Source organism: Rhynchophorus ferrugineus, unplaced genomic scaffold, assembly GCF_030347505.1.
Source record: "Rhynchophorus ferrugineus isolate W39M unplaced genomic scaffold, kcgeb_rfMv2 rfM10, whole genome shotgun sequence".
Lineage (NCBI taxonomy): Eukaryota > Metazoa > Arthropoda > Insecta > Coleoptera > Curculionidae > Rhynchophorus > Rhynchophorus ferrugineus.
The window spans coordinates 24841225-24853480 of NW_027472589.1; the positions used below are offsets into that span (position 1 = coordinate 24841225).

Below are 12256 nucleotides of genomic sequence, written 5' to 3' on the forward strand. Positions count from 1 at the left end.
ATGATATGCAGCTTTTTGAAGGATGTAGAATATTCCTTTATACACTATATATATATATATATATATATATATATATATATATATATATATATACCAAATGTCTTCACCGCGAAATGTTTTTTACAAATGCCTATAGTAGATTTTAATTGGCCAATCAAATTTCTTGAATAGCCGATATAATCCCATCTGGATGTTGGGCAGAGCAAAACTTTCGCTACAGATCCCTATTGAGTTGACTCTCTATTACTCTATGATTATAGAGGGGTCATACTTTAACGATTCCATTGCTTCGCAATCAAGCAAATATCTGTGGAATTCAAGCTTTGAATAGTAGGGATAATAAACATCAAAACATTATATTTTATTTCATGTAATATTGTACTGTTGATATATCATCAACTACAGGTTCGAGTTATTGATGATCCATTGATAGTACGTCGACACTTTACTAAATCCATCGGGGGTGACGTCCGTAGTTGTACCGCACGTGGTGGTTATAAAGGAAGCGATGCCTACTTGACCTCCACCAGAGACTATCAGGGCACCACCTGAATCTCCCTGAAAATTGACTTGTTGATTATTAATTTCCGATCATGTTTTATCATACGTTACGTTGCATATTCCTCCGACTGGTCCTATAGATTTGGCGCATAGGTGATGGTCGCTGTCGTGCTGTGTTCCACAGGCGCTATCGCTCAAAGTGGTTACTTGCAATTTTTGAAGCACCGAAGGAATCGGCCCAGCATCCTTCATTAAATTCCAGTTTACAGTAATTCATATTTGAGTCGGCTTGCACTACTTTAGATAAAAATAGCAAGACACAAAATTTGTTGTTCAGACTGTTTGTTAGAATCAACTGTTTGGAAGACTCGAAAAAACAAGGTGTTGTTGCATTTATCCAAAAAGTCTTACTATTTTTTAATAACGGCACTTTATAACATGTTTACTCACCCATAATCTACCCCAACCAACTACCCACCCATCGTGCTGGAAGTCCGTTTTAAGATCATTTTTCAGATAAACAGATTGCCAGCCATCTATCATCGGCAAGGTGCTCACTAACTAAAAAATATAATTCACTTAAATTAATAACTGTATTTCGCTATAATGTAGTAATTACCCTGACAATGGCTACATCATTAGTACCCAATTGAGGGTTATAATCAGCGCATATAAACTTCTCAACTTCCATGGTCCTCTCATAGGTTCTAGTGATGTGGATTGAACCGTACTGAATGTTATAGCCATCAGTGTTCTTCGCACTGATAACATATAATATATATTGAAATATATATTCAGGTATTTGATTATTAATATATGTTAGAGTGTTCTGTTAGAGATATATAACTTCAAATAGCAATACTGCTTTTGATAAAAGCCTTTTTTAATGCTTAATCATTAAAAAAATGAGTTTCCAAGAGTAGTGTCTTGGGCCCACTGCTGCATTGGCTCTATACTGATGATATCCCAACAACAAAAGAAACAGTACCTGAAACTCTTGCCGATGATACAGTTATCACGGCAAAAGATATATATTTGCCTAAGGCTGTAGAAAAAGTACAAGTAACAATAACAAGATCAACAAATTGACTGGAGACTGGAACATACAAATTAATAGCTCCAAATCTGACCTTTTTCGTTACGGCGAAATTATATAAACTTAATTATATCAATTGGTGGGTGTCCGAGTATTCAGCCAAAATCTGCTAAATACGTCGGCATCTATCTCGATGGTTTGTTAAATTGAAAACATCATATTACACAGAAAGCAGAGCAGATTAGAATTAAGCAAATGTACTGGTTAGGCGGAAGATGCTGTCAAGTTGACTTAAAATTAAAGAGATTGGTTTATCAGTCAGTCATAAAGCCAATTTGGACTTATGGGGTGCAAATATGGGGTTGCATCAAAACATCAAAACAACTACTAATCTAATGCTGCCAAAACAAAGTTCTACCATTAATTACCAATGATTATCGCTACGTACCCAATGAAGAGCTGCACGATGACCTCGAAATCAAATGGATATACGTGAGTGATCTATACTATCACTATATAAATTGATCCAAGATTTCGGCTTCAAATATGAGATTAGTTTGCTAAATCACAGAACATGGAGGAAATACAGCTACTAGATAACACGCGGGAAACTAAGATCGAAGCGAACCGAACCACACAACCTTGTTTATTGTATAAGTGTACCCTAACCTTAGCTTAAGAAGTTTAATTTTATATCAATTTTGGAAATACATATTGACGACAGGTCAATTGAAAAGTCCCCGGCCTGACACATGGATGGCACTACTAGAATTAAATCCATATGTTTCTTAATTTGCCCTAACCCTCAACAGATGCATGTATACATTTTACAGCTGTCAGATCATTACTTTGTGAATTATAGCATTCTGAGTAGACGAACTTCTCTTATTGTGAAAAAATGGAAAAAAAAGAATTTCTCGTGTTGATAAAATATTGCTTTTTGAAGGGAAAAATAACAGTTGAAGCAAAAACTTAGCTTGATGCCGAGTGTTTGGACACTGCATCAGGAAAATCAACCATCACGGATTGGTATACTAAGTTTAGACGTGATGAAATGAGCACTGAAGATAGTGAACGCAGTGGACGTCCAAAAGGGGTTGTTACTGACGAGAATATTAAAAAAATACACAAAATGATTTAGAATGACCGTAAATTGAAATTGAATGAAATAGCAGACGCTCTAAAGATATTAACTGAACGTGTACATCATATCATTCACGAATATTTGGGTACGAGAAAGCTCTGTACAAAGTGGGTGCCGCACGAGCTCACTTTTGACCAAAAACAACGACGAGTTGATGATTTGGAGCTGTGTTTGAATATGATCAAGAGTAATAAACCCGAGTTTTTGGGCCGATATGTGACAATGGATGAAACATGGCTCCATCATTTTACTCCGAAGTCGAATCGACAGTCATCCGAGTGGAGTGCACACGAGGCGCATGGAATAATTTTCATTGACTACCTTGAAAAAGGAAGGACCATCAACAGCGACTATTACATAGCGTTATTGGACCGTTTGAAGGACGATATCGCCGAAAAACGGCCGCATTTGAAAAAAAAGGAAGTGCTGCTTCACCAAGACAATACACCGTGTCACAAGTCAGTGAAAACGATGGCAAAAATCTATAAATTGGGCTTCAAACTGTTTCCTCATTCACCGTATTCTCCAGATCTAGCCCCAGTGACTATTTCCTCTTCTCAGATTTCAACTGAATCACTCTTGAAAGGAATTATGTTGAATAAAAAAAAATTTGCCAAAAAAATGTGTTTAACCATGGTAGGCCGGGGAATTTTCAATTGACCTGTTACATTAATCCCGCACTCGCCTTGCTTGTGCCTATATGCAAGTACAACAGAGCAGCAGTTAGTAATTTCATTTTTAAATTAACATCGTACTAAGAATATCTAATCTAAAATGTATTTAACTTAAAAAAATATAAATTCCTTAATTCAAATTGATCTACATCATAAAAAATAACTGTCAAGGGAGTTAAAGAGATAAAAATGAGGGAATGCCTAATAGAACAAATGAAAATAGAAATATTATTCCACAATTTTATTTCAGTATTCGAAGTAAGCATGCAGTATTGAAGACCTAAATGCTAAAAATTATTCGTGGATATATCTCAGGCTTTCGATAAAATAGAGTACACAGGTTGCGGGTTAAACTAAAAAAACTTCTCCCTCATCCGCATTTTCAGCTACTGAAATAATATCTTGCAGATATGCAGTTTATTATAAAACGAGATGATGAGCACACTGAACTACAACCTATATATTCAGGGGATTTAACAAAAGTACCAAGAATCCAGTATTGTATCTCCTGTATACTTCTTCGGATATATCGATTACAAAAATCACTATTCTGGCAACAAACGCAGACGACACGGTAATCTCAACATCTCAAGAGGTCCTCATCATGGCCAAGCCCACCACTCAGATGATTTCGAACATAAATGAGGTCAATGAAACAAAACCTACCGGTGTAACTCTGATACTATTGGAGAACATGCGTAACAGTATGAATTAATAACTGTGAACTTTATATTAATAAACATCTTAACGTGCATGCATATCGACGGGTAAGTTGGAAGAATATACATACATGCTAAAGAGGACTACATTGATATACAAACGATTGCTTGCGAAAAATTCAACTACAGGATACTTCTAGCAAATCTAATATTGCCATCATTCAACGGCTGCAAAACAAGGTGACACACGTTCCTAATTAATCGATACAGAGTGATATCCCTCTAGACCCAATAAGGAGTGTAACTTAAAGAGTTGCTTTTGACTAATTAGAAAGAGTGTTAGTATGCAAAATAAACTAAATGTGAGTAATAACTGTGAACTGTGTAGACTAAAATGTTTACCACTATCTGACCTGATTAATGGATAGATATAAGCTTTCGAGTGAGATTTATAATAAGATAATTTACACAGGAAATAACTTACTGAAGTATATAATATTGATTACCCACCGGGCAGTTTGCTGAACCAATTCAATGTTTGGCCAACCTATCATTTCAGATTTTGCATTTCTATTTCACGTGACGTGTTTTAACTAGACAACTTTTTGGGGAATACCAGGAAGTACCGGAAAGTCATTACCATTTTTATTCTGAAAGAAACTATATAATTTTCAAGAAAATGGAAAAAATTATTTATTCAAAGCATTGGTCATTTGATTGCATATATCTTGCACATCTTTCAGGCAATATATGGATGCCATATCAAAAAGAAAACTGTTTTTCCTTTGAGCCGAACCGTTCAACGAGCCATTTTTTCCAACTTCTTCGAAGATAATATATATATATATATATATATATATATATATATATATATATATATATATATATATATATAATATTTATATTTTATAGATATATTTAATTTTGAGAAATTTATTTCAGAAATTAAATTGTTTTCTATTTAAATTTTATTGGTCAATTAAACGTGATGTCAAGGCTGTCAGGTGTTGCCCCTTCATGCCAAACTTTATCAATGAACCAATCAAATATCTTCGCAGCGAAATGTTTCTTTACAAGTGCCTATAATGTAGATTTAAATTGGCCTGGCAAAACATTTCGCCAGAGATCCCTATTGAGTTGACTCTATTAGTCTATGTGCATGTGTATATGTAGTACTTTATGTGTTAGCTTTGAAACTTTATGTTAATAGAATAAAATGACATATGTGTCAAATCATATAATTGTCAGACTTAAGCCTAGCGGCATCTGTTAGAAAAACCTGTACTGAGTTACCGTTACACCTGGTATGTAAACTCGCTAGTCAAGTGTGTCGAAAATTCGTTAAATTTGAATGAAACAGACAAAATACTATGTTTTTAATAACATCATGCACAATTCATGCAAATCTTTATGATATTGTTTGTGCTTTATGCCATTTTAAAGTTGTATACCTCTAATTACACACCCTGTACCTACTTGCCATAATCGCAGACACAATGTGCAGCAGTCAGAACATGTTTACTGTTAATAATGGTACCTCCGCAAGCGTGATCAACACCATGTCGAAGTGATACCTAGAAAATTTTGTATCAAATTAGTCTCAATTTGTCTTGTATATCAGAACCTACCATGAAAGGGAATTCTCCTTCTTCTGCGTCGGTTCCATTGACGATTTTTAATGAAGCTGTGGTAACAGAAAACACATAAGAAATATAATAAAAATACGCAAGATTGTTTAACAAGTTCGTGGATTACCATTAATTCGTCAAAAGGAAAACTGAGAATATAAATTAAATTATGAATAAACAGATACGCTCACTCGAAGATAACTTTAAAAATGATTAAAATAATTTTCTTCGTTTCATGACCATGATACGATAGCCTTGATATGATACTTGGGTCCACCACCTTAAACGTTTATTAAAACAAGCTGGCCAGACACGCTAGATTCTTTAAAATATGACAAGAAAATGTTAGCGTTCGTTTTTAGAATAGAAAAGGAACAAAATAATGAATAAAGATTATTGCCGTAATTTTTAGGACTAACTGATTGAAATGATTGGTGAAAGCGAAAGTGGATTTTCCTTAATCATGGTCACCTAAAAACAACTATCGACGATTTAGACTACTACTTGGAGCTGTTTGAGCTTTTCTGCTCCGATAGGTGACAATGGATCAAATAAAGATTTCTTAATATAGGTTTGAATCAAAAATATCACCAAAGAAGTGCACGGCAACTAGTAAAAGTCTTCCAAAGCAATCAGAAATGACGTTATCAGTAAGAAAAACCTGTTAGAGCCATTGTGTTTTCGAATGCGCATGAACTTTTATGCGTTGGCTATTTTGAGAAAGGTTATTACACAAATAAAATGAAATAAATATACAAATAAAATGCCTTGAAATATAGAAAAGGGTTCTTTCACGAAGATATCACAAGTTGATGAAAACAATGCTCAAATTCAACGAATTACCCACCGTTCATATTCCAGTGACTATTTGCAACAAGACTATAGAAGATGACATATAGAAAGAAGTTTGAGGATCAAATGAAGAAAAGCTAAAAACCTGTTTTAAAAATAAAGGGAAATCTACGAAGAAGGTATAAAGAAATTAGACGGGCTATAATCTGAATGCATAACTCTTGAAGGAGAGATGAACTTGATCAATATAATTGAATAACAAATAATATAACCTAAAATTTAACAAATAACTTACTATTAGCTAAGGCCACAGTATCTAAAAAGCTATTAATAGAAGCACAAAAACGCAAAATAATTTATATAATTTTCCATCAGTTTTGTCAAGAGTTACCATAAAAGTTCACACAGCTAAAATTCATCTCAAAAATAAGAAAATCAGAACAATAAGAAAGAAAATCTCTACTTATGCGCCAGATTTGGCTTCGCTTGACCTTTGCAGTGATGGAAAACATATATTGAAATGGAAGAAAATTATATAAGCTTATAAAATTATTTAAAGGATTTAAAGGATCTAACCATCTTCATATCGAAACTGCACGGACGTGGTTCACTTGTGTCACTTCGTTAAAGTGTGAATAAAAATTTCTCTTAGTACGTTTGAAAATTTCTGAACTTGCACCGAGTAAAGCTCATTTGTGGTAAGTTTTAGTTTTTGCTTCAATATGAAGAAAAAAGCGGGTGAAGGTAATCGGATGCTGTGTGAAGCTTAAAGCAATCATCGGTTTTAACATGTGAATAATGGTTCCGACGTGTTAAACTGAAATGGACAGGCGAAAAAATTTCAAGATAAGGTTTTGTAATAACAGGTCAATTGAAAAGTCTCCGGCCTGACACATAGATGGCGCTACTAGAATTAAATGCATATGTTTTTTTTGCCAGCCCTAACCTGTAAAAGACGCGTGTATAAATTTGACAGCTGTCGGACTATTAGTTTGTGAATTATAGCATTTTGAGTGAAGTAACTTTTGTTATTGTCAAAAAAAAATGGAAAAAATACAGTCAAAGCAAACTTGGTTTGATGCCGAGTTTCCGGATACTGCCCCAGAAAAATCAACGATCAAGGATTGGTATTCTAAGTTTAGACCTGGTGAAATAAGCACCGAAGACGGTGAAGGCAGTGGACGCCCAAAAGAAGCTGTTACCGACGAAAACATTTAAAATATCCACGAAGTGATTTTAAATGACCGTAAATTGAAATTGAATGAATAGCAGACACTCTAAAGATATCAACTGAATGATTACATCATATCATTCACGAATATTTTGGTATGAGAAAGCTCTGTGCAAAGTGGGTGTCGCGCGAGGTCACTTTTGACCAAAAACAACGACGAGTTGATGATTCGGAGCAGCGTTTGAAGATGATCAAGCGTAATAAACCCGAGATTTTGCATCGATATGTGACAATGCATGGAATAATTTTCATCGACTACCTTGAAAAGGGAAGGACAGCAACTATTACATAGCGTTATTGGACAGTTTGAAGAACGAAATCGCCAAAAACGGCAGCATTTGAAAAAAAAATAAACTGCTGCTTCGCAAAAACAATGCATCGTGCCAAAAATCCATGAATTGCTTCCTCATCCTCCGTATTCTCTAGATCCGGCCCAAATTTCGATTGAAGAGGTGATTGGCGAAACCGAGGCCTGAGACTGAGAATCAAAGGACAAATCGTACTACAAAAAATGGTATCGAAAAGTTGGGGGGTTGCTATAATCAGTGTATCACCTTGGAAGGGAATTATGTTGAGTAAAAAAAAACTAATTTTCCCAAGAAATGTGTTATGGTAAACTGGGGACTTTTAATTGACCTGTTAATCAAGGAGAATATGCACAATTCTTAAGAACCCAAAAGGAGAAAATATTTCAACTTGCTTGAAGAACATGGGAGTGACTGAAAAGCTATTTCGGGCCGTATGAATTAAAGCCAAGGGACATTGAAAGGCGTTAGATTATGTGTGTTTTTGCATCGTATGGTTACCGGAGGTGAAAGTGGATCAATTACGATAGCCCAAACGACAAAAAAGGGGGTCAACCTTGTCATGCATCAACGTCAACGGTAAAGTTGAAAATCCATAACTCTAAGTTAATGCTCTGCATTTGGTGGGATCAGCTTGGTGTGGTACGAAATACGATCAAAGACACAACAATATTATTATGTGTCATGCTCGAACACATTCAAAACAGGTGGAAACATTAAAATGGGGAGTGCTACGCCGTATTGTCCATACCTTGCTCCTTCTCCTCCCTATTTACTCCGATATATGAATAATAACTTGTCGGAGCCGCTCTTTACTTCTTATGAATATACTAAAAAATATATCGAATCGTGGATAGCCTCAAAAGATCGTTCTTTCGATACAAAACCTGTAAATTGCCTGAAAATGGAAAAAGTTTCGGCTATGGATAGACAATATTTTTAATACGATACACTGTACCGATTTTCCACAATAAAGTTTAAAATTTTTAAAAAAATTTTATAACTACAAATCAATTATTATCTGTTTCATTTCCGCTAACTTAATATACTTATAACAATAACAGATAAAATGAAAAAATATAAAATGGGTATAGAAAAGAAAGTAATTCGAGATAATTAGAAACGTACAAAAAACATGTAAAGAAGAATACCTAATACACAATTATTTAATATATTTATGCTATGATAGTATAAAGTATGTCATATATGTAGAGTGGACGAATAATGGACAATGATAAATTCCGATGCCTATATTTTAAATCTCCTATAAATAAATGCCAAATTACCTGAACAATAGCCAACAAAAAGTACCAAAAATAATAATGGTTTCATTCTGACTTTTTCTCTGTCGGTTTTTAATCGCGCTATCACATTCGGAAACTGATCGAACGGCGTAGTTTGTTCAAGACGCTTTTATCTTTTTCTTCTGAAGTGTGATTTTCCTAGTAAAACTTATCGCTATCACGATAGGCACCGCAATGGAAATAATAGGTACTTGATATTATTTACTAAATAATACTAGGACGGGTAACGATATATTTTTAACCGACTTCAAAAAAGGAGGAGGTTTTATGTTCGGCTGTATATATTTTTTAATGTATGTTCGCCGAGTTCTCCGTCAATAATGGACAGATTTAAAAAAAAATATTCGAAAAGTGCCTTTCCGTCCCATTGGAACCAAGTCAGAATCTGATGAGCACTTTTCAAAGGCACTAAAATAATCGGATATTTAAGTATAATATTATTGCTGAGCTGATGTGACGGAAGACCGGAAGTCGTTCAGTGCAAAAGCCGTTCAGTTTGTTTTTTAAACACTAACCATATCGTATGAGATGCTGTAGAAATATTGCGGGCAACTGCTTCCATGGTGTAGTGATTTAAGCGTTCAGCTCACACGCGGAGGTCACGAGTTCGATTCCCGGAGGGGACAACAACATTTTGTTGTTGTTCTAGTTTGGGCAGAACATTTGTCAAATCACCTAGGTTAGATAGCGGGCCCCGGGGCCCGAAGCGTTCCTTATTTTCAATCATTGTTTTTTTATTCCTATTTCTCCTCATACTGGCTGCACCTTTACTTGACCTAACCATTGTAATATTCAATGAAATAACTGCCTAATTTATTGAGTAAATACCTGACGCTAAAGAAAGAAAAATAAAATATGTTTAACAAAAAAATTGGACCAACTTGAAGAAAATAAATAAGGAATTCATTAAACATTTTCAAAAATAATTAAACTTAGATTTTCATCACAAAAGTTTTACAATAAAATAAGTACATAACAATCGTTGTAATAACTAAATAAAAATAAACAAAAACTTTATTTAACCTATCTACTATATGTGTTTTAAATTCTACTATATTCACACAATTTAGCTTAATACCTACCTAAACATATTTACAATATTATTTAACTACTACAAATTTATAAACAAAAGCTTCATTTGATCTATCTACTATATGTGTCTTAAATTCTACTATATAACCACAATTTAGCTTAATACCTATTTAAACTTATTTATCTATTTACAATAATATTTAACTACTACTTATTGATAACAAAAGCTTTATTTAAGTTGTTTACTATATGTGTCTTAAATTCTACTATATAACCACAATTTAGCTTAATACCTATTTAAACTTATTTATCTATTTACAATATTATTTAACTACTACTTATTGATAAACAAAAGCTTCATTTAACCTATCTTCTATATGTGTTTTAAATTCTACTATATACACTCAATTTAGCTTAGTACCTACCTAAACCTATTTATCTATTTACAATATTATCTAACTACTACATATTGATAAACAAAAGCTTTATTTAACCTATCTACTATATGTGTTTTAAATTCTACTATATAAACACAATTTAGCTTAATACCTATTTAAACCTATTTATCTATTTACAATATTATTTAACTACTACTTATTGACAAACAAAAGCTTCATTTAACCTATCTACTATATGTGTTTTAAATTCTACTATATACACTCAATTTAGCTTAGTACCTACTTAAACCTATTTATCTATTTACAATAATATTTAACTACTACTTATTGATAACAAAAGCTTTATTTAAGTTGTTTACTATATGTGTCTTATATTCTACTATATACACACAATTTAGCATAATACCTACCTAAACCAATTTATATGTTTACAATATTATTTAACTACTACTTATTGATCAGTTTGAAGTCGGTTGGAGGTAAATGGGTTTATCCCTCAACAATTTACGTGTGTGTTGATGCGGTTCTTATTATTCGGTTTCTTTCTTTGCTGATTTTTGTTCTAAGAAAGAGTCATTATATTTAATTAAATGTTACCAACTAAATTTTCTAAGCAAAAATATCATTATCTTTATATGATAGATTATATTTATATCTCTTGAAATATTATTGGAGAAATTATAAACATTTCTGGGCGAATAATCTAGAAATTACGTTATTGATGAACAGACCTTTTCAAGAACTTCAGAATAATGTCCTTCGATTAATTATGCCTATCGCCCATCGCTACATAACCAACGAAGAACTGCACGATGGCCTAGAAATCAAATAAATTTTCGAAGTTATCACCTTTTCACGAAGAAGATTTCGACTTAAAACACGAAAGAATATTATACTAAATCGTACCAACGTGGAAACCATACAACTACTGGATAATGCGCAGGAAATCAGACGATTGAAGCAAACCAAACCATATGAACTTACATAAAGTATATGCCTTTAGTGTAAACTATAGCTTAGGTTATTATAATTTCATAATTGAAGAATACGTATTGATGTATTTATCTCGCACTCGTCTTTCTTGTGATTTAGTCCAAGTAAACATGAAATGTGGTAATAAATTAAGTTATAATTAAAGTTGTACTAAGCATATCTAATAAAGATGTTATCAAAAAAAAAACGAATAAACTTCTACAAGGGAATGTTTGATGAACTGCTATAAATAATATCTGATAAGAAAGGCAAGTCTTGTTAATTATTAAAATAAATAACAGAGACATTATTTATTGCATTGTTACTAGTTGTTGCTGATTAACCTACAAATTAACTTTACAATAACATAAATCTAGGCATTCTGGGATGACCTATCGGCCCTAACTTCGTCTAGTATAGTCTCTAATATGTTTTGTGTTTTATGTATCAACACTATTGTTTATATCTATTAAATGCACCTCACTACACCACACTACACTGGAACAGTTTATTCGTTTGAGTCTGTGTCCTGTTCTGGTGTTATCCTAGAGTTGAATTATTTCGATATTGACACAAAAAT

The 12256-nt window shown here is 33.2% G+C and overlaps 1 protein-coding gene across 1 annotated transcript; it reads right to left on the reverse strand.

The window, feature by feature from the left end:
• Nucleotides 1-348: 348 nt before the first annotated feature.
• Nucleotides 349-9394, reverse strand: LOC143203896 (chymotrypsin-1). The gene is made up of 7 exons (XM_076416210.1): nt 9257-9394; nt 5643-5698; nt 5491-5588; nt 1121-1262; nt 952-1062; nt 613-747; nt 349-558 (listed from the first exon to the last, which is right to left on the reverse strand). Exons 1-7 carry the CDS (start codon nt 9300-9302, stop codon nt 400-402), a joined length of 747 nt encoding a protein of 248 aa, XP_076272325.1. The 5' UTR covers nt 9303-9394; the 3' UTR covers nt 349-399.
• Between the last annotated feature and the right edge of the window lie 2862 nt (nt 9395-12256).

What these genes read in the sequence shown, in the direction of transcription:
- LOC143203896 (XM_076416210.1), bottom strand. Translation starts at nt 9,302, where the DNA reads ATGAAACCATTATTATTTTTGGTACTTTTTGTTGGCTATTGTTCAG. An exon ending in TGTGTCTGCGATTATGGCAA is followed by an intron (nt 1,263 to 5,490) that starts GTAGGTACAGGG and finishes ATATGTTATCAG; the next exon opens with TGCGAAGAACACTGATGGCT. An exon ending in TTGGTTGGGGTAGATTATGG is followed by an intron (nt 748 to 951) that starts GTGAGTAAACAT and finishes AATTTAATGAAG; the next exon opens with GATGCTGGGCCGATTCCTTC.